The sequence below is a fragment of the Penicillium cosmopolitanum genome (assembly GCF_028827165.1).
Source record: "Penicillium cosmopolitanum strain IBT 29677 chromosome Unknown utg000011l:1.0-3548175.0:1.0-3550911.0, whole genome shotgun sequence".
NCBI classification, from domain to species: domain Eukaryota; kingdom Fungi; phylum Ascomycota; class Eurotiomycetes; order Eurotiales; family Aspergillaceae; genus Penicillium; species Penicillium cosmopolitanum.
Window position 1 is genome coordinate 3,267,931 of NW_026622681.1, and position 22,605 is coordinate 3,290,535.

The following is a 22,605-nucleotide window of genomic DNA, read 5'->3' on the forward strand; positions in this document are numbered from 1 at the left end:
TTGGAAATAAGTATGGGCCTAAAATGATGGCGCCTCGAAATTTCTCGAGTCAAAATCATGACCATACAGAAAGCTTCATTACTTAAATTAGTCAGCGGTTTGGTAGCCAATCACTACATAACATAACAGCCCAGGTTCAAGGGAAGGCGGGAACGCCACGCTGGCCAACCGGCCTCAGGCAAGATATCTTTACAGACAGCCTAATGTCGACGTGACTTTTGTGGAACAACCTGCAGGAAATCACGAAAGTCCTATGTATCTATAGCTAGTATACTTACATTTGAGGCATTATTAGGAAATAGTGTGGCGAGAGGAGGAAGAGATATATAGATTCAAGTCTCCGGCTGTTCAAAGTACCGAGGCACTATTGCGCGGTCACCTGATGGAGATGCAGAATAACTAAAGATTGTTCTAAACTGTCAAATCAGTCTGTAAATCTAAGACCGAACAATAGTCATTCATATCCCATGCTTGAATCTCCTGCTCAGCCTTACGCTTTTCCTCCGATTTCGAGAGCTGTTTATCCTTGGCTTTTGACGTCTTTTTCTGGGTAGACCTTTGTTTCGCCACGGCCATGTCACGTTTCATTTGCGCCACAACAATATCATCATAGCTCATTACTTTTGCGTGTCCTATGACTGTTTGGCCACTGGATTGTCGAGAAGTCTTTTCATTGTTCTGCTCAAAGAGGACCCGGTTCTCCTCTAGCAACAAAGCGCGCTCCGCGAAGACCTTTTCGGCCGCGCGGCTCAATGTCTGAAGACGGCGTTTGCACACACTGTCCAGACTCTGGACGTCCTGATCGACCTCCCTCCAAAGCAAGGAAAAATGATCAGAGGTGTTTGGAGTGCGACAGAGATTAGAGGGTACAGTCGCATGGTCCACAGGGACTGCGGTCTGTACCTCAGGCCGGGACACTGGGAAATCCCGGAGGACGCGAGACGGATCGAAAGGAAAGAGGCCACTTCTCGACCAGGCCTATCGTATATTGCGAGGTGTGAATGCTTCTTTTCGGGCGCGATCATAAAGATAGGTGAAGTGTGGCTTACCGATATTACTCGCCCCAGTCCGACAGGCCTGCTCAACCTGTGCCCCGTACGCCGTTTTCAGAGGACTGAAGACACCCACATCGCACGGCTGCAGTTTATGAGATGTATGAGAAGGGAGACGACATAGGAGAATGCGGTTAGCAAAGCAGAATTTCATGACCTCCAGAGACTCATGGGTGCCGAAACCGTCGCAGATCAAGAGTCGTGGCCGACCGCCCGCTCGGTCTCGAGTCTGCGGATCGAACACATGTTCCGTCCAGTACAGACTGATTTCCATGTTGGTATAGCCTGTTTTAGAGCAGGCATAATGCCACCCGGGGGTGGCATGAGTGGTCCACGAACTGCGGTGCGTAACAGCCGGCCAGATAATGAGAGTATGCAGGAATCGACCATCGGCAGAGATGCATTCGATCGCCGTGACTAGCGTCCTTTTCATCGTGGTCCCTCGGTGTTTTCTCAAATCGTCCTTGCTAACGAGCACCTTGAGGGAGTTGAGAACGCTGAGTAGAACTCCTGTCTCGTCCATATTATACACATTCTCCGGGAGAATGGTCGGATCGGCCAGCTCTCGGCCGATGATGGCAAACCAGTGTTGGATTTTGTCTTCAATCTGCTGGTCATCTCGTTTCCAATCGATCGCTCGCAGCCGTCGCGCTTTTAACTGTGGATGTCGTCGATAGAAGCCCTGCGGCCAATTCTTTCCCGGAGGCCGGACCTTAAGGCTGGGGTCTGTAATCTGGAAAATCGAAGACCTCTGGCGCACGATGATCAGGGCGAGCGGTCTTAAAAACTTAACTGGAAGAGGGTACCCGTTGTCTGCCAGCCGCAATGCATATTCAACGAGGGCTTGCTCCTCTTGCGGGGTGAGATATTGCTGATTGGCGGCTTTGTCGGCGATAGAAGGCTTGTCATTGGCCCGCCGCCACAGGGTGGCCGCGGGGATCCCGGTCGATCTCGACCGAGATGTGTAGGATGTGCGCATCAGACGTTGATGGGCTGGAGACATTGCGGTCCTTTTTAGTCCATTTTCTGACTAGCATATCCTACTTGAAAGAAAAGCCGCGAAGGGTGAATGAGTATGAAAACTGTAGAATACTGTTCGTGAATAGCGCGCTGTGAGTTCCAAATATACAGTAATATTCGAAATCAGATTTACCTCTAAACTCTTAGACTTTCATTCCCGAGGCCTCGCTTGAAACACGCCAGTCTAATTTTAGCATTTTCCGCAGGAACCCCTGTCAGACTGTATTGTATTCCCTGGTAACAAAAATTGGCCTTCGTTATAATACCGTAATTTGCCTTTAGAAATTGATCGAATCTTTCAATGCTAAGAGACCCTTATATCCTTACGTCCCTCAATTTTGTTCTCGAGGTCTACAATTTGGCCCATTTCATTTTTAGGAGCTCTTGCGAAAACAAAGCAACCCTAGCACAATTAATTATAATTATTCCGCCAGCATCTTTAATTGCTCCCTGTTGGGCAAAAGGTGTGTCAGTGCACAATCAACCACCTTGACCATGGCCACCACCTGTACCACCACTGCTTCCTCCACTAGGTTCAGTGCAAACGTTGAGAATATCAATTAAAAACTATTAAGGTCAGCTTCACCTCATCGACGTCATGTTTAAGTCTCACATTCTCGGTATTGCAGCATAGTGTTTGACCCTTGCACGAACTGCCCACTGTAGAACCGGTCAGCGTCGCTTAAATCAAAGATCGTGAGAGAATAATCTACGGATATTTCGTACGGTCCACACATCCCACTCCGATGTCAACGGTTTCCCCTAATACCTTGACTGGAACCAGGATGTGACAGCATTTTGGCGTCTGGTTGCCACTGGAACACGTAATGGAGCTATCTCGCTGGGTGAGCGAGGACGCGAGGGCAGCGACTGTAGTTGCAAGAACAATAATTTCCAATCTCATCTTAATATGTAGATGGATGGTGGTGAATATGATGAGTAATTGCTGCAGTTATATTTTACATCTTCTGAGGTAGCCTTCGTGGCATTTCGCCCACTAAATATTCCAGGATGCTTGAGATAGTCTGGTCTAGACTGGTCATGCTGTAATCCAGGATAATATTGAACCTGGGTTGAGCTGATTCATTTTCTTATAATAACTGTGTGGTTAGATATGAGCAGAGACGTACAACTGATGACATCATGAAGCTCTTCCGCTTTAGGATATTTCCAGCGGAGCCGGGGCAGGACCAGACCAATAAACAAGAGGCCGTATGATTTTTACAAAGACCATTGGATGACAAAAGTACCTCTCTTACTTAGATTGTACTAGTCTGTGATTACTCATCCAATGTCACAAGGCTGAAGAGTAGATCGCTGGTTCACTAGCTAAGAACCAGCGCCATGAACAGTGCTCCAATAGTATAGCGAACCTTACTCAAAGACCCAGACTGGGCCATTCTAATTTTCCCAGATATAAGAGAATCATTCTCTGCTGGTCAGGGAGGATATATTATATGAGGATCAACCATCGTATATTTTTACCACAAGTCGGACAAAATGCTTCTCTCTCACTTCATAATTGCTACCGCAGCCAGCAGCGTCATTGCATCCCCCGCTCACCGAGAGACAAAATTCCATAACATGCTCTAGTAGCAAACAGACGCCAAAATGCTGCCAGATTCTGGTACCTGTAAAAATTCTAGGCAAAACCGTTGACATCGGAGTTGGATGTGCAAGCTGTACGCTGCCTTCTCACGTTCCTATCAAACGCATTTTTACTCCAGGTTACGCTGACCGGTCTATAGTGGGTAGCTCTTGCAAGGGTCAAACCCTTTGCTGCAACACTGAAAATGTGAGACGCGAACATCGTGTCGATGAATTGATGCTAACCTGACCAGTTTCTGATTGATATTCTGAACGTTTGCGCTGAACCTAGTGGAGGAGGTAGTGACGGCAATAGTGGTGGCCATGGAGGAGGTACTGGTTGATCATTGTCTATTAACGGTCTGGACAATAGGTGCCCAATAGGGCAATAAGTAGCTCTCAGCTATGCCACCACAAATTGGATTAAAAGTTTCGCAAACTTCTACCTTCAAGCCTGAGTGTCGAAAGTGACCTCTAGCACTCTCTGGCTTTGCACCGACCATGTCAATACACCATGTAAGAAAAACATCAAAACCATGATCGGGATCCACTTCGTAGTAACTCCAGTTACTTTTGATAAAGCTTTTCAATTCAGCAAAAAACTCCTCGATGGGATTTAAGTTCGGCGAGTAGGGCGGCAGATAAACAAGTTTCACCCCCGCGTCCGCGCACATCTGCGAAACCCGCTCTGAATGATAGAATGATGCATTATCCATAACCACAACAAATTTAGGCTCGGGCCAGCGTCCATAGTGCTGAAGAAGCTGAGCTAAAAAGTCTTCGAAGACAGCGCCGTCGGTTGCACCGCGAAATACACGCGAGAGGACGATCCCGTCCTGCGTATATACAGGTAGAATCTGATATCACCGATCGCGATGGAACTGTGATACCTGCAAAGGAGCCACTCCAAGTGGTGAGCAGCCTGTCCGTCTAAACTCAGCCCTCTTATCACATCCCGATTCATCCACATAAACTAGATGATACGACTGAAAATCCGACAAATTATGGAGATAAAGTTCTCGCAAATCTGCATTACGCCCCTTTTGCATGCTGTCGGGCCGTCTTTTTAGACCAACCTTTGTGCCACCGGGGCTCTCCTGATGCTAGAGGTTGTGATCATCGTACAAAACTCATCCCAGAGGAAGACAGCCATCTCATCGAGGTACCGGCCCGATTTTTCCGACAAATTGTCGCAGAGCGCGTCGATCATTTGTGGTGTTACGGTTGGTTTCTGACCTATGCGAGTTGGGGGTGCATTGGACGCTGCCGAACTGCCGCAAGTTTCTGCGAATATTTATGATTGTGACCTTGCTGCACTCAGCCTCTTCTGCCATTTGAGTAGTGGTTAGTGACTGGCTCTCTATCATGTCTCGGATGAGATGCAGCTTGGAGGAGGGAAATCTCGGGGCCATATTGAAAGCCTAGTGTAAGATGTCACTCAACAGTCATTTCCAGATGAAGAATCCTGTACCGTGGGGGGAGAAGAGGGTAGAGTGGTATCGATGTATGGCAGTTTCCTGTAATTTACGAAGGACAAGGTTCCACCCGCGTCATGTAAAATACAGGTTCTATTCTAGGGACCCGGGGATCGACGGCTTTACCCTATCTGGGTTAGCGTGTTTCAAATTAGAGTTTGGGAGTTAATGTCGAAGAGTGTGGAGGTAAATCTGATATCGAATATTACTGTATTACATATGCTTAATTAATTGCATTTGAATTTGAGGTTCTTTGAAATCAAATTCCACCAGCTAGACGCAACGATTCCACCACAATTTTGAGGATACCAAACACCATTGAATGTCTATGCGAAGCTTCGCCGTAAAGCCAACGCGGTCGAAAATATGCTGCAATGTCGGCCCGTAGACGTGATGACTGTTGGTGTTTTTGCCAGCATCAAATTATTGCTGCAGGTGTAACAGTCATGCTTGATCTTGCGGGGCTTTGGCAATGTGAATTTCACTGATTAGCTCAGAAAGACCGTTGAGCTGCCAGAAAGGAGTTGAACCATTCGATTTGAACATAATTTTTACGTATGTGCATCTGTTCGTACATGTACTGTTCAATTATCATAAAAATAAAACTATGAATTTTAAATCCAATACTTTAGCCTTTCAATGACAGCCCGGTTAACGCCAGAGTAAATTAACTTAGTCACACAGCGAGTTCTTTGACCGTTGAACACCAAAAACATTTGAACACGAAGGGCTGAGCAGAAGTAAATAATGCTGAGCAAAGTTGATAGGGCGGTTTTGTTGTGAAAAAGAGCTCAATTTTGATCTTCAACCACATTTGAATTACACTATAGAGCGTGCAATCTTCTACCGTTTGGCAGTTCTCACCAGGTTCAAGTTAAACGGTTGACTTTGGTAGAACCCCGCATTCTGTCTTGGTGTGAGTCAATGGTCACGTGGAGTTCAGGGTCTACGCGATCCCCCGAGGAACAGAAAGTTTTTCGTTTCGCCCTCAATGGAAGATCACGTGATTCGGTTTCTGGAATGGAACTAAGCTTGAAAAGGCTAGCCTATGGATAGGCTATAGATGGTTAGTCGGGCTTATAGCGCCGGTGTTGATGCCGAACCACTGACTTACTTACGCTAGTTACGTGTCTTATAGTAACTTATTGATAATAGCATAATGACTGAAATTCATAAAGAAGGCATTGTTTGTGTCCGAAGCCGCGACGCTCACATCTAACATACACACCAGGTTGTTCAGTGCTCCTAAATACCTAAGACTCGAGTGGCGCTTTCACCTCTCGGAGCGCGCTGTGATTCGTACATATAAATTAAGATCAAAAAGGCCAGGGTTTGCGATGAAGACTTGAGGTATAACCGAAAGTATACTGGAAGCAGGAGCATAACCTTCCAGCATAACGGTGGACTTGCTAAGGACTCGGCATATAGGAAATTTGTCCCTTTTATTCAATGATTCTAAACATGGCGCAGGGGAAGATACAGGACAATAGGTAACGAGGTATTCGAGGCTGCCCTATCAGATTCTTGAGCCGGAGTGGCAGATCATGTGATATTTAAAAAGGACATTAGCTCAAATGAGTATCAGCTTGGATCACCAATTACGTTCATATAATCTTTGAATACCTGTGGCAGCCTATGAGTATTCAATAGGGAAGTTTCGCCGCACAGATTGCCTGAGAGAGTAACGTGAAACCGGAGATTCATCTTGGGGTGGGATCCAAGTAAGCTCCGTGTCTCTCGTGCTATCTGTGATAGTTAAGATGTCTGGAAGCGCAAGAGCGAAAGGGACTTCAGCCGCAGCTGGAAAGCGGCCCGTGCTCTCTCCGCCATAAAATGGATCAGCCTCACGTCGAAAGACCGCCCCACAGGAAGCGATCTGCAGCTATGGGGGACGCGATGTGGAAATACAATGCAGCGAAGTGCAATTCATCACACTGCACGAGCGCTGTCCCACGCGATTGCCCCAGGGAAGGAGCGGGCAGCAGTGATTGGCAGGCAACATGCAGACGCCAGCCCGACATCTGCAGGGCTTGCCGCGGGAGCAGCTGCAACTCGGGACCAGATTGCAATACCTGCTCCAACAGCATGCAAGAGCGATGGTGTCCGCTGTCAGCCCTGCTACCCACAGGGGTTTTCGGCTTGATGACCTAAGTTAGCCTTTTCATCCTGTGCAAGGCGGAAACATTTCTGATTGATCTTGTAACGACGGCTCAAATCCTGTCACCTACCGAATTTCTCTGCTGGTAGTGGCGCACTACCATGCGACTGCTAGATACGCTCAACTCACTTCAGAGCGGACCTATTCGGTGTCTGTTGACTTGTCATCTCGATGGGGAATCAACAGTGGGATAGTAAGAGGGGAAATGTCCAGTTCCAGGGGACTGCGACTAATTCGTACGTCAAGATTGATAATTGTAAAGCTTCGGCGAATGTGACTGACATAGCGCTATTGAAGCACCTTCATTCAAAATATCGGGGGTAAGTTTGACCATCATGCTTCCACCTGGCGGGTCTCAGTCTAACATGAAAGCTCGCAAGACCAAGACAGACAAAGCAGGGACCGCTGCCTCGAATACTTCGCAGTGACGGATCCGCGCGACGTCAAGACGAACATCCACCAGACAAGGGGGCCAGCACTCAAGGGGTCCTATGACTGGATCCTCCACCATCCCCAGTTCCAGCATTGGCGCGACAGCAACAATAGCCAGATCCTTTGGATCAAAGGCGACCCCGGTAAAGGCAAGACGATGCTACTCTGTGGCATCATCGACGAGCTTCGATCTAGTACGAAGCTGGAAGATCCCCAAGCCAAGACCCACCTATCGTTCTTTTTCTGCCAAGCCACCGATTCCAAGCTGAGTAACGCTCATGCTGTCCTGCGTGGTTTGATTTATATGCTCGTGAAGCAGCAGCCACTATTTCTCTCACACGTGCAGGAGAGATTCAGGGACACTGGAGAGCCACTATTTGACGACGGGGATGCGTGGGCTGCACTATGCAATATGTTAATGGATATCCTACGTGATCCTTGCCTGGATATGATGTATATTGTGGTTGATGCCCTGGACGAATGCGTGGAGGACCGAGATAAACTCCTACAGCTTATTTTACTAGAGATAAGGGGATTACCGCACGTCAAATGCATCATATCCAGCCGGAACCACGTTGATCAGCGCAAAAGGCTTGACGACTCGCAGTCAATACTGAGCCTGGAATTACAGGAAAACGCAGAATCCGTGTCTCTGGCTATCAGAGCTTACATCTCCAACAGGATAGCAGAACTTGAGTCTCTGGAGGATGATGATACTTTGCTAAAATATGTTCAGCAGACCCTCGAGAAGAAAGCCGAAGGAACGTTTCTCTGGGTGGCGCTCGTGGTCCAGGAACTCCAGGGTGTTGATAGCTGGGATGTGAAACAGGTGGTGGATGATGTACCGACAAGGTTGGATGATATGTATGCGCGAATGATAGACCAGATCGAACAAGAAGCGCCCCGAACCCGAAAGTTCTGTCAGCTTCTCCTCTCAGCTGCCACCCTGGCTTATCGGCCGCTTCAGCTACTGGAGTTAGGGGTGGTTTCGGGACTCCCAGACGAGATCGTCGGAAAGGCGAAAAATCTTGTGACGATAATTAAGAGGAGCGGCTCGTTCCTCACGGTCCGCGACGAAAGAATCTACTTTGTGCATCAATCTGCCAAGGACTTTCTGATCGGAAAGGGCGGACAGAGTATCTTTTCGTCTAGCCCTGCGGTTGCCCATCGCCGAATGTTCACGCAGTCCCTCGAAGTCATGAGGAAGACGTTACGGCGGGATGTGTACAGCCTAGGAGCTCTCGGTACTCATATTAGACAGGCGCAGCCCCCCGACTCCGGTCCGCTCGCACCCGCGCGGTACTCATGTGTCTACTGGGTCGACCATCTACAAGAAAGCGGATCATACGAAGATCTTAATGATAGTGGCACCGTCGACACCTTTCTTCGAACGCAGTGTCTCTACTGGCTTGAAGCACTGAGCCTCCTGCGAAGTATATCGGATGGAATTATGTCGATACGGAGACTGAAGGATCTCGTGTCGGTATGTATTTATTTTTGAGGATTAAAACTGCTCTAACACCGGGATAGGAACGACCAATAGCAGCCAAACTGATCGTCCTCGTTCAAGATACGTATCGATTCATTCTGTACCACCGAAGGGCGATCGAGAATAATCCCCTTCAGGCGTACGGGTGTGGGCTTGTATTTAGTCCATCGCGGAGTTTGATTAAGGAGTTGTTCTGGCACGAGCGGCCCAGAAATATTACGATGATACCGATAATGGGAAATGACTGGGATGCGCACACTGGGGCCTGCCTGCAGACGTTGGAGGGCCATAATGGCGATGTCAACTCAGTGGTGTTCTCCCACGACAACAGTCGCGTCGCGTCCGGGTCAGATGACAAGACGATCAAGATCTGGGATGCGCACACCGGGGCCTGCCTGCAGACGCTGGAGGGCCATAATTATCCTGTCATCTCAGTGGTGTTCTCCCCCGACAGCAGCCGGGTCACGTCCGGATCTTGGGACAAGACGATCAAGATCTGGGATGCGCACACCGGTGCCTGCCTGCAGACGCTGGAGGGCCATGACGACTGGGTCAACTCAGTGGTGTTCTCTCCTGACAGAAGCCGCGTCGCGTCCGGGTCGCGGGTGGACGACAGGACGATCAAGATCTGGGATGCGCACACCGGGGCCTGCCTGCAGACGCTGGAGGGCCATGATAGTAGGGTCAACTCAGTGGTGTTCTCCCCCGCTAGCAGTCGCGCCGCGTCCGGGTCGGACGACAGGACGATCAAGATCTGGGATGCGCACACTGGGGCCTGCCTGCAGACGCTGGAGGGCCATAATGACGATGTCAACTCAGTGGTGTTCTCCCACGACAACAGTCGCGTCGCGTCCGGGTCGGACGACAGGACGATCAAGATCTGGGATGCGCACACCGGGGCCTGTCTGGAAACCCTGGAGGGCCATAATGACATTGTCAACTCAGTGGTGTTCTCCCACGACAACAGTCGCGTCGCGTCCGGGTCAGATGACAAGACGATCAAGATCTGGGATGCACACACCGGGGCCTGCCTGCAGACGCTGAAGGGCCATGACAGTGTCATCAACTCAGTGGTGTTCTCCCACGACGGCAGCCGGGTCGCGTCGGGGTCTTATGATGATGCGATCAAGATATGGGATGCGCACACTGGGGCCTCTCTGCAGACGCTGGAGGGCCATGGCGACTGTGTTAGATCAGTGGTGTTCTCCCCCGACAGGAGCCGGGTCGCGTCCCGGTCGGACGACAAGACGATCAAGATCTGGGATGCGCACACCGGGGCCTGCCTGCAGACGCTGGAGGGCCATGATAGCGAGGTCACCTCAGTGGTATTCTCCTCCGATAGCAGCCGTGTCGCGTCCGGGTCGGACGACAAGACGATCAAGATCTGGGATGCGCACACCGGGGCCTGCTTGCAGACGCTGGAGGGCCATGATCACTTTGTCAAATCCGTGGTGTTCTCCCACGACAGCAGCCGCGTCGCATCCGGGTCTTTCGACAAGACGATCAAGATCTGGGATGCGTACACCGGGGCCTGCCTGCATACGCTGGAGGGCCATAGCGACTGGGCCATATCCATGGCGTTCTCCACCGACAGAAGCCGCGTGGCGTCCGGGTCTTTCGACCAGACGATCAAGATCTGGGATGCGTACACCGGGGCCTGCCTGCAGACGCTGGAGGGCCATGACAGTTTCATCAACTCAGTGGTTTTCTCCCACGACGGCAGCCGGGTCGCGTCTGGGTCTCATGATGATGCGATTAAGATCTGGGATGCGCACACCGGGGCCTGTCTGGAAACCCTGGAGGGCCATAATGACAATGTCAACTCAGTGGCGTTCTCTCACGACAGCAGCCGCGTTGCGTCCGGGTCAGATGACAATACGATCAAGATCTGGGATGCGCACACCGGGGCCTGCTTGGAAACCCTAAACGTCGGCTCCGTTGGGGACTTTCTTTCCTTTGACACCACCAACTCCTCTCTTCACACTAATGTTGGAATCGTTGCCCTTCGCGGCTCAGCAACACCTGACCCTACGACTCCGACTAAAGTGTCCGCGTCAGAACGCCAATCACCTAGCGCAAGTCAACTGCCGCAATCCCCTAAATATCACGGTTACGGTATCAGTCCCGATGGATTCTGGATCACGCGGCGTTCACAGAACTGGCTCTGGCTGCCTCCCACCTATCGCCCGACCTGTTCGGCTATAGGAAAGTCTGGAATAGCGGTGGTGCTTGGCTGCCCGTCTGGACGTGTCTTGATCTTCAAATTCGCCCCTGGGGATGCCGACTGAACGATTTACGGCCATGGTCAATGACCAGCCAAGACCGCAAGTGACCGACCACCTCACCCAAGTCTCGTCTTGCCACGCACAGGGGGTCTGGTGGACGGCCCGAGCCTAGCGAGGTAATCATCCGTAATAATTACATACCTCCTGTGGGGCCGTTTCCATATTAAGCTGCCGTAGTATATTTCATACACAAATTTACACCGTCGTTATTTTCCCGTGAATTCAACTTCATGAATTAGCAGATTTTGTACCTCTCCGCTGCCAAGAGTTTCGCTCACCTCAAGATTGTCGTAACTCACATTATTTTCATGGCTTTAAAGATAAATGGCTGCGATCGTAAAATTACACTCATGCAGAATTATTCTTCACACTCATCTTTGATGACATGGTGGGTGGTCTTGGCGTCCTCGTCGTCCAGGGCAGATTTCCTGGTAATACATTACGTCTTGTACTTCAGCATTGGGACATGGTATTTACTTTCTTTTGCAAAAGCAGTGATACTAAGAATCATCTAATTGAGGTATCCTCTATCCAGAAATAACGAGTGCCTGGTTGTTAGAGGATGAATATGCTGGGCTTGTCAGGTACCTCGCGGATGTTTCACCACGTGGGGCATTTCATGTCACCGGGACGGGGGTTTACCTTCTTTTGCTTGCATCAGATCCGATCGTCATTTCATAGTGGCCTTGCTGATCCTGCCCAATTTTCTGGACAGTAGACTCCGTGGTGTTGAAGGTCATGTTTTCATTCTGCTTGTATTAACAACACGATAATAGATTGAAGATAGGAGAATAATATCGACCTCCACTTACACTTTGCTCCAATAGATTCTTGACAGCCGTGTTCATCACTGGATCCCGCTCCGATGCAGAGCGCAGTTCCTTCATGACTTTGAGAAGCTTATCCATTTCCTCCCCGCCCGCCTCTTCCTCATCGGTCGCAGACGGAGCGTAAATTTGGTACAGTGCGTCAATATGGTCATTGATGTCCTTGACCAGCTTCTCGAGATGCTTCTCGTCGTAAATAGCGAACTTGAAGAGTCGAGGAACTGACATCTTGTTTCTGCGCTCGTGGACAATTTTTTGCATTGTTTCGTGAAGGTAGCGGTGCATAGCGCTCCACTTAAAGCCATCCTGGCCGAACGGCTTTATTTCGTTCGCTTTCACTTCAGGGTCATCCTCGGACTTTCCCTTGCGTTCGCGGTGACAGATCTTCCTGGATTCTTCGAAGAGAGTCGCTAAGATCTGAAATGTCCGAATCGCCTGATTCTCCTGCTCCTCATCGAGCTGGAAGGAGCCCGAGCTTTTCAGCGATTCCTCCTCTTCGATATCTGAGCCTGTGAGTCCGACAGCCTGGCCCCAGCGCGTTAGTCTCAGTTGCGCACTGCCAAGCTTCACGATCAGGGACTGTAGTCGCGGGGCCGCCTTTCTGGCAACGTAGATATAGTCAAACCAGGTAATGGCCGTGGTAAAAAGACCGGCTAGCCCAGATGCCGCACCAATTACTTCCGCACCCGTCATCTTGGTAGGGGTGCGCGTGTCTCTGTCGGAGTGTATAGAGTGGTTGATGATGATAGGCTTGGGTGAGCTCAAGGTGGATTCTTGCGTATAATGCTTGGGGCAATATAGCCTTACTTGTCTCCAAGAACCTATCGGGAGTACTTGCCATCTATAAATACTAGATTGTTGTAGGCGCCGAGGGCGCCAGAGAGCCGAAGCTTGCGGCTGAAACGCGGTCCGTGCTATCCCCGTCAGAAAAAGGTCAATCTCACGTCGAGAAGCTGCCCTATGGAAGAGAACGATCTGCAACTGTGGGGACGCAACGTGGCAATACGATGCAGCGCAGTGCCATCTGTCACGCTGCATGAGCGCTGTCCCCCACCTGGTTGCCCGAAGGTAGAGTTGGGCGCAGTGATTGGTGGGCATCGTGCAGGCAATGTCCTGATGTCTGCATGGTTTACCGCCGGAGCAGCTACAATTTCGGAGCCAGTGACAGATCCAATGCCCGTACCATGCAAGACTGCCTGAGTCAGCCCCGCCATCTGTAGTGACTTTTAGCTTGACGACCCTCCTTTTTAATCAAGTACAAGGCAGGAAGAATCAGTCGTCTAATCGGTTTTCTAATGACGATTCTAATTCTGTCAACTACCGAATTTCTCTGCTGGGGGTGGCACACTACAAAGGAGAACTAGCTAGTATCGCCTAACTAGTCGTCTCCAATGAAGAGTCAACAGTGGGATAACAATGGGGGGAATGTCCAATTCCAAGGGACCGCGACAAATCCGTAAGCCAATAAGGACGATTGTATGACTTTGACGAACAGTACTGACATAGTGCCATCCTAGCACCTTCCATATGTACGTCGAACGTATGTCTAAACTCAAGTTTTCCACCTGGCGGTTCCCAGTCTAACAGGATAACTCACAAGACCCAGACAGACAAAGCAGGGATCGCTGCCTCGAATATTTCGCAGTGACAGATCCGCGCGATACCAAGACAAACATCCACCAGACAAGGGGGGCGACACTCAAAGATTCCTATGAATGGATTTTCCGCCATCCTCAGTTCCAGTGTTGGCGCGACAGTAACGACAGTCAGGTCCTTTGGGTTAAGGGAGACCCTGGCAAAGGCAAGACCATGCTACTCTGTGGTATTATCGACGAGCTTCGATCTACTACGATGCTAGAAGATCCCAAAGCTAAGACTTCCCTATCGTTCTTTTTCTGCCAAGCCACCGACCCCAAGCTGAGTAACGCTCATGCTGTCCTGCGCGGGTTGATCTATATGCTCGTGGACATGTACCCGCCATTGCTCTCCTGTGCACGGAAAAGGTTCAAGGACACTGGAGAGCCGCTATTTGGGGATGCAGAGGCATGGGCTGTACTGTGCAACATCTTCTCAGATATCTTACATGATTCCAGTTTGGATATGATCTACATCGTGGTCGATGCTCTCGACGAATGCGTGCAGGACCGAGATAAACTCTTACAGCTGATTCTACTAGAGACAAGGGAATTACCGCACGTCAAATGGATCATATCCAGCCGGAACCATGTTATGAAGCATATTCGACTGGACGACTCGCAATCTATATTGAGCCTGGAATTACAGGAAAACGCCGAAGCTGTGTCTCTGGCTATCGGAGCTTACATTTCGAACCGGATAGCGGAATTTGAGTCCCTGGAGGATGATGATACTTTGCGGGAATATGTACAGCAGACCCTCCAGATGAAAGCCGAAGGAACGTTTCTCTGGGTGGCGCTCGTCGTTCAGGAGCTCCAGGGCGTTGATAGCTGGGATGTGAAGCAGGTGGTGGATAACGTACCGACAGGTTTGGATGATATGTATGCGCGAATGATACACCAGATCGAACAAGAAGCACCTCGAACCCGAGAGTTCTGTCAACTAGTCCTCTCAACTGCTACCCTGGCCTATCGGCCGCTCCAGCTACTAGAGCTGGGGGTGGTGTCGGGACTCCCAGGCGAGATCGCCGGAAAGGTAAAAAGTCTGGTGACGATAATCAAGAGGAGCGGATCGTTTCTTACAGTCCGCGACGAAAGCATCTACTTTGTGCATCAGTCTGCCAAGGACTATCTGATGGGAAAGGGCGGGCAGAGCATCTTCTCGAGTGGCCCTACGGTTGCTCATCGCCGAATATTCACGCAGTCCCTCCAAATCATGAGGAAGACGTTACGGCGGGATATGTACAGTCTGCACGCCCTCGGTACTCATATTAAACAGGCGCAGCCCCCCCGACTCCGATCCGCTCGCAGTCACACGGTACTCATGTGTCTACTGGGTCGACCATCTACGAGACAGCGGATCATACGAAGATGTCCAGGATAGTGGCACCGTCGACACGTTTCTTCGAACGCAGTGTCTCTACTGGTTTGAGGCACTAAGTCTCCTGCGAAGCATCTCAGATGGAATCATGTCGATACAGGGACTGAGGGATCTCCTGTCGGTATGTGTTCATTTTCAGGGATTGGAACTGCTCTAATACCGCTATAGGAACGATCGGCAGCAGCCAAACTGAGCAGCCTCGCTCAAGATGCATATCGGTTCATTCTATACCACCGAGGCGCGATCGAGAACCACCCCCTTCAGGTGTACGGATGTGGGCTTGTGTTCAGTCCATCGCGGAGTATGATCAAGGAATTGTTCTGGCACGAGCGGCCTAAAGATATCATGATGATGCCGTGGCTGGGAAATGACTGGGATGCGCATACCGGGGCCTGTCTGCAGACGCTGGAGGGCCATGACTTCTATGTTAATTCAGTGGCGTTCTCGCACGACAGCAGCCGCGTCGCGTCCGGGTCGGACGACAAGACGATCAAGATCTGGGATGCGCACACCGGGGCCTGTCTGCAGACGCTAGAGGGCCACGGTCTGCCAGTCGACTCAGTGGTGTTCTCCCCCGACAGCAGCCGCGTCGCGTCCGGGTCGGGGGACAAGACGATCAAGATCTGGGATGCGCACACCGGCGCTTGTCTGCAGACGCTGGAGGGCCATGGCGACTGGGTCAGATCAGTGGTGTTCTCCCATGACAGTAGCCGCGTCGCGTCCGGGTCTAATGACAAGACAATCAAGATCTGGGATGCGCACACCGGCGCTTGCCTGAAGACGCTGGAGGGCCATGACCTCTATGTTAATTCAGTAGTGTTCTCGCACGACAGCAGCCGCGTCGCGTCCGGGTCTTTGGACAAGACGATCAAGATCTGGGATGCGCACACCGGCGCTTGCCTGAAGACGCTGGAGGGCCATGGTCTGCCAGTCAACTCAGTGGTGTTCTCCCCGACAGCAGCCACGTCGCGTCCGGGTCTTTGGACAAGACAATTAAGATCTGGGATGCGCACACCGGCGCTTGTCTGCAGACCCTGGAGGGCCATTATGGAACAGTCAACTCAGTGGTGTTCTCCCACGACAGCAGCCGCGTCGCGTCCGGGTCTAATGACAAGACAATCAAGATCTGGGATGCGCACAGCGGTGCCTGTCTGCAGACGCTGGAGGGCCATGGTCTGCCAGTCAACTCAGTGGTGTTCTCCCCCAACAGCAGCCGCGTCGCGTCCGGGTCGGGGGACAAGACGATCAAGATCTGGGATGCGCACACCGGCGCCTGTCTGCAGACGCTGGAGGGCCATGGCGACTGGATCAGATCAGTGGTGTTCTCCCATGACAGTAGCCGCGTCGCGTCCGGGTCTTGGGACGAGACGATCAAGATCTGGGATGCGCACACCGGTGCCTGTCTGCAGACGCTGGAGGGCCATGATAGGGATGTCAGATTAGTGGTGTTCTCGCACGACAGCAGCTGCGTCGCGTCCGGCTCTTGGGACAGGACGATCAAGATCTGGGATGCGCACACCGGCGCTTGTCTGCAGACGCTGCAGGGCCATGATCGGGATGTCAACTCAGTGGTGTTCTCGCACGACAGCAGCCGCGTCGCGTCCGGGTCTAATGACAAGACAATCAAGATCTGGGATGCGCACACCGGCGCCTGTCTGCAGACCCTGGAGGGCCATGATGGCTATGTCACCTCCGTGGTGTTCTCCTCCGACAGCAGCCACGTCGCGTCCGGGTCTTTGGACAAGACAATCAAGATCTGGGATGCGCACACCGGCGCTTGTCTGCAGACGCTGCAGGGCCATGATAGGGATGTCAACTCAGCGGTGTTCTCGCACGACAGTAGCCGCGTCGCGTCCGGGTCTAGGGACAAGACGATCAAGATCTGGGATGCACACACAGGCACCTGCTTGCAAACCCTCAACGTTGGCTCTGGCGTTAATATTCTTTCCTTTGGCACCACCAATTCGTCTCTTCACACCGACCTTGGAATTGTCGCCCTTCGCGACTCACTCACCCCAACCACTTCGACTCCGACTGAAGTTGCCGCTCTAGAACTCCAATCACCTAGCAAAAGCCAACCGCTGCAAAAACCCGCTTATCAAGGTTACGGTATCAGTTCCGATGGGTTCTGGATCACACGGCGTTCACAGAAATGGCTCTGGCTGCCTCCCACATATCGCCCAGCCTGTTCTGCTGTAGGACGGTCTGGGTTAACCGTGGTGCTTGGCTGCCAGTCTGGGCGTGTCCTGATCTTCAGATTCGCGCCTAAAGGTTCCAACTAAGCGCTTTACAGCCATTAGCCAACAGCCAAGATCGCAAGTGATAGACAACCTCACCAAAGTCTTGTCTTGCCACGCATAATTATTTCTCGCGGACGGCCGTGGTCGTCACCTGATCGACGGCCGGAGCCTGGCGAGGTAATCTTCCGTAATAATTACAGACGGGCTGTGGGGTGACTTCTATATTAAGCGGCAGTAGTATATTTCATACACGACTTTACAACATTGTTATTTTCCCGTGCATTCGACTTCATAAGTTTGCGGGTTTTGTACCTCTCCGCTGCCAAGAATTTGGCTCAATTCAACATTGTCGTAACTTACATCATTTTAATGGCCTGAAAAGATGATGACCGCAATCAAAAAGGTTCAATCACGCATAATTGCCCTTCATATTTATATTTGACGTCTTGGTGGGTGATCTTGGCGTCCCAGTAGTCGACGGCAGACTTTCTGGTAGTACATGACGTCTTGTACTCCAGCATTGTGACATAGTATTTTCTTTGTTTTTCAAGAGCAGTGATACTAATAGTCATCTAATTGAGGCATTCCCTATTCACAAATAACAATTGGCTAGTTGTTAGGGGATAAACATGCTGGACTTTGTAGGTACCTCGCGGGTGTTTCAGCACATAGGGCATTTCATATCACCGGGATGGGGGTTACATGAAAAAGTCACAACCGAAATTTACAGCCATTTCACCCCCTTCTCCACTTAAGACCCCTTTTCATTGGCAATATGTATTTTCTGATCCTTCGGAATGACCTAATCTGGTTCAGCCAATGAACATAAAGCCATTCATTACACTTTACGTAATAGCCTGGCTGTATATCGCCCGCATAGTACATATGATGAGCTGGATCTAATCTATGTCAGCTCTCCCATAATGTAAGCTTAGATGATGCAAAATCACCTCAAGTGCAATGTCCCATTTTCTTGAAATCGCGCCAAAGATAGCGACTCCTAGCAATATAGCACCCATGTTTGATAAATGGGTCAAGATAAAATGTAGCTTCTTTCGGCCCTGCGTGGCGCATTTTACTAACCACAGGCACCAAGCCATTTCACTGAGATGATCCAGGAAAAGCAGGAAGGGAGTGGTGAAATGAATATCACCCAGCATGAATATTCCAATAAATGTGAATACTATCTTCAAGACCGTTGATGTCAAAGCATAGATTCTGAATACGACACGTGTCGATCGATTTATGAATGGATTATTGAGCTGCTGGAGGTCGATGCGGAGAAACTAGGCCAGAATTAGCGTAGAACTGGCTTTCTCAAGCTATAACGAACATTTTGCATAGAAGGAATTGTTGAAAGAATTCCAAGGAGAATTTGAATCCATATCGATTTCTTCTCGCTCCAGAAAAGCCCTGTCAATACAGCGGACAGGAGAAAGGATAAGACGTATAGGGCCAAGTCCGTCTTATGAAATGGCCAATCATCTCCGAAGACCCATAAGAGGAGCAGCCTGGCTATCAAAGCAAATAGAAGCATTGTAATTAGCAGTGCTTGGAAATATATTTCGGAAGTCATGACAAAAGACATTGAAACAACGTGTCACGGTGAGAAGAGGGTCCCGATTGCGAAATAAAGATCGTTAAATACGGCGACGCTTAGTTCAAAGCCAGGGGAGCCTTAGTGTATCCAAGGAGGAGGAGAGTCGTCATTCTTTGCGTTAAGAATATCTGCCTTGCCACCGGGTTTGAGCTCGCGCAATGAACTATTCACACCAAGTTCCTGGGAACTCTGCTAAAAATGTGTCGAGGACTGGCATTCAGTATACACGATTTGTGCAGGGCACGGTCCCACATAGCTCATCTCTGCTACTCTCAACAAGAAGAAGCTAAATATCTTTCTGTTGTCTCGCGCTAAGTCTTGAGTCTATGATCAGCTTGTGGTTTCCTACTTTTGGGAATTGATGCTTTGCAAAACACCATCCGCATCTGCGAATACATTAGGCCATGACAGCTTCATTCCTGGGAGCCAATTGCTTGCTCCGCGGAATCGATCTCTTCTGGGAACTACAGCGATCCATATTATAATTGGATGAGCTTCAAGTAAAGCTGAAAATCGGAGCAGACCAACTATGGGAGCTCATACATGAAAATATGTGAATGCAGATCAAATATTCTCAAGGTCAAAGATGCTCGGAATAAAATCTCACTATAAATATCGCCTTGAATGTCTTTGTGCTTAATCAATTGTCGCATGATACAGCAAAGAGATCTCCTTTATTGAGATACAAATCATCTAGCGAAAAATTAGCGCGATAATCTCATCCTTTTCTAAAACATGGCGCGCCCCCCACATTTCGTTCGTGAGTCACCTCGACTTATTCAAGCATAAGTAAGACCAAAGGCAGCTAATCCGTCTGATGAGATCAGCGCTTCCAAAACCCTCTTGTCTTGTTGGTCTATTGCCATGCGGCAAGCCTCTAGATGTCTCTTACCCCAAACAATGGGCACAAGCCGCCCTGTCCTTTGCTCTCATGCAAGGAGAACTACCAACCGTCCGAAAGCTACTTCGTCGATATGATACAAATATCAATGGTCGAAGTCCAAAATCTCAGCCTCCACTCCTGATAGTCCTCGAATATCAACAACATGAGATCTTGAGGATGCTTCTGAAAGACCCGCAACTCAATATCAACATTCAAAATGACCGAGGGTACACCGCACTCCATCTGGCTGTCATATACGACGACCCCGTTGCAATAAAAATTCTCTTAATTCATGAGCACATTGACGTCAACCATCTGGACTCCATGGGGAATAGTGCACTTCTCCTAGCCACCATGTCATACGACGGCCTGAGCCCCAAGAGAGACGAGATCATAGATCTTTTACTCTCAAGTATGAAGTCTCTTATAAATGAGCGAGACCAGAAGGGCCGCTCGGTACTGTGGCACGCAGCAAACACTGGCAACAAAAGACTGGTCCTTCAACTGGCGCAACTGACGGATCTGGAGCCTGAGATTCCAGATAATGATGGTGTATCTCCCCTGGACCAAGCTAGAAAAAGGGGGAGCATCGAGATAGTTTCGCTTCTGCAGAGCCTTGCTGCACGTGCTGGCTCATGGAGGTAATCCAAGCATGGCATACGATAGCCTAGTAATCGCAAATTTGAAATGTATTGATAAAAAGCTAGGTCTTTCAAGCCAAAATTTTTTTTTAGCATTCCTTGTCTAGGAATATACTTGAGTAGGTTTTGCAAACAAAGGGTGTGTTTCTTGAGGGTGATCTATTTTTGAGATTTTTATAAGTAAGTGGAACGTATACATACTGAATCTCGTATACCTTGACGTCTTACCGCCGAAAGCCCCAATCGAGTGGTAGGTCAGAGGAAGCCATAGGCTGTGTCGCGAACCTAGATCGTACAGTTGGCATTGAATGTTTGGATTGACCCTCCCAGCGATATGGTCCCGTATTCTCGTGGCCCATTCGTTCCATAAAGCCGATACATCAGAATGCAGCCATTGGACTCGGTCTTTGGAAAGATTAGTCAGCGACGGCAACTAGAATTCCGCTAAAGAATAGTGCCAAGGCTAATTCTCTGGATGGAATATACAGTACTGCTCGCCGCTTGAATGGTTGATCTATACTGGTAGTGCTCAATCCAAGGGTCTCCAAGCCACCAGATTATACCTCAAAGAGAACGGGGCCACTACGAAGGGTGCAAAACGCGCATGGATACTTGACTCCTCTGAGGACGAGAATGGGGCTATGCTTGTAGTATATCAAAAACTTATATTGATTCTGGAAGAAGATTGAGTCGAGAGAAGAACTGGAATTCGTCTTGCCAGTGCCTCATGGCCATCAAATAGAGCATTATTCACGACGCAATGAATAGTCTCTTAATATCCGTGCCCAGATCACTGGTGCATCTTGTACTGCTCCAGCTCTCCCATTGCCTTATTGTACTCATGATACAAGGTCCATGAATAATTGCGCAGACCTGCTCCTCGGTTTCGCAATACAATATAAAAGATAGAAGCGTGTTTTTGCTTAGTGTGGTCTTGGATTTTCAAGAAAAGCTATTCAGAATTAGTAGGAATATTTCTATTGTGCATAGTAGACTTACGGTAGCACCTGGAACAGCAATCAGCGGCGAGGGCCGTGGATGACACATATCTGTCGGGGGTCATTTCGCAGGCTAACTTTGCGGGTGTATGCCAATCGAGAGTCCGATGGGATATTATGGTAGTAGATATTACTGCACGTTGAATACTTATACCCTGGCTGAGGAGCAATGCCGTGATTCGGCATGCCTCCGATCCTATTCCCAGGATCTAAGTCGCGCTTCCTCGAGTCACGAGCCCGTTCCTAGAGCTGTGAAGAATCAAAAAGACGTATTTTCAAGATGAATGATGTGGAAGAAGCAGGGAAAATATAACTTTCTATTTATGTGCTATCATGATATTGTCCCCATCAGTATTGAGCAATGAGTGGCCCTCTTACGAAGTTAGACTGGGTGAAAACTACACTTTTGTATATGCCGAGACTAGAAATGCAGAAGCAGACTGCACTTATTCGGCCTATAGACATGCAACACATGTTCAAGTGTCAACCTAGCCAGTGAGAGGTATTAAATACGGTTATGAAGCAAGGGGTGTGGATTCCGCCACTCAACTCGCACGTTCAAGAATGCCAAGCCGAGCCCCAGCCTCCGCTTGAGCACACACAATGCGGACTCTCTTCGAACGTCCGTTGAACTTACTGCACTCACCCTTCCAATTCACCGCTCTATTTATACTGCTTGTTATGGGCCTCCGTATTTAAGTGAATGTTTCCATGCAGCACCCTTCAATGCTAGCTATGCATGTACTTGTCATTGTGGGAGATACAGTCGTGCGCTCAGAATCGCTGAGAATAGCCAAGAGGCTTACAATATATCGAACAGAAGGAAAGAAAATCCTCATTTCTATGGCATTTCCATTTCATTATCGGCTCTTGAAGATCCTGATTGGTTGATTCAGAGTTCGA

General features: G+C 49.6%; 5 protein-coding genes across 5 annotated transcripts; 3 read left to right on the plus strand and 2 right to left on the minus strand.

The window, feature by feature from the left end:
- Window positions 1–411: 411 nt before the first annotated feature.
- On the minus strand, window positions 412–2,055 carry N7509_012713 (uncharacterized protein; the record flags this gene model as incomplete). The annotated part of the gene is made up of 2 exons (XM_056637350.1): window positions 412–917; window positions 1,050–2,055. 2 exons carry the CDS (start codon window positions 2,053–2,055, stop codon window positions 412–414), a joined length of 1,512 nt encoding a protein of 503 aa, XP_056483380.1.
- A 5,826-nt stretch (window positions 2,056–7,881) lies between these two features.
- Window positions 7,882–9,225, plus strand: N7509_012714 (Vegetative incompatibility protein HET-E-1; the record flags this gene model as incomplete). Its single annotated transcript, XM_056637351.1, has 1 exon — window positions 7,882–9,225. One exon carries the CDS (start codon window positions 7,882–7,884, stop codon window positions 9,223–9,225), a length of 1,344 nt encoding a protein of 447 aa, XP_056483381.1.
- A 221-nt stretch (window positions 9,226–9,446) lies between these two features.
- N7509_012715 (WD40 repeat domain-containing protein) lies at window positions 9,447–11,501 on the plus strand (the record flags this gene model as incomplete). Its single annotated transcript, XM_056637352.1, has 1 exon — window positions 9,447–11,501. One exon carries the CDS (start codon window positions 9,447–9,449, stop codon window positions 11,499–11,501), a length of 2,055 nt encoding a protein of 684 aa, XP_056483382.1.
- A 755-nt stretch (window positions 11,502–12,256) lies between these two features.
- Window positions 12,257–13,018, minus strand: N7509_012716 (uncharacterized protein; the record flags this gene model as incomplete). The annotated part of the gene is made up of 1 exon (XM_056637353.1): window positions 12,257–13,018. The coding sequence occupies one exon, from the start codon at window positions 13,016–13,018 to the stop codon at window positions 12,257–12,259; it is 762 nt and encodes a 253-aa protein (XP_056483383.1).
- A 698-nt stretch (window positions 13,019–13,716) lies between these two features.
- On the plus strand, window positions 13,717–17,622 carry N7509_012717 (Vegetative incompatibility protein HET-E-1; the record flags this gene model as incomplete). Its single annotated transcript, XM_056637354.1, has 6 exons — window positions 13,717–13,781; window positions 13,843–13,865; window positions 13,932–15,221; window positions 15,271–15,461; window positions 15,509–16,282; window positions 16,339–17,622. 6 exons carry the CDS (start codon window positions 13,717–13,719, stop codon window positions 17,620–17,622), a joined length of 3,627 nt encoding a protein of 1,208 aa, XP_056483384.1.
- Window positions 17,623–22,605: the final 4,983 nt, after the last annotated feature.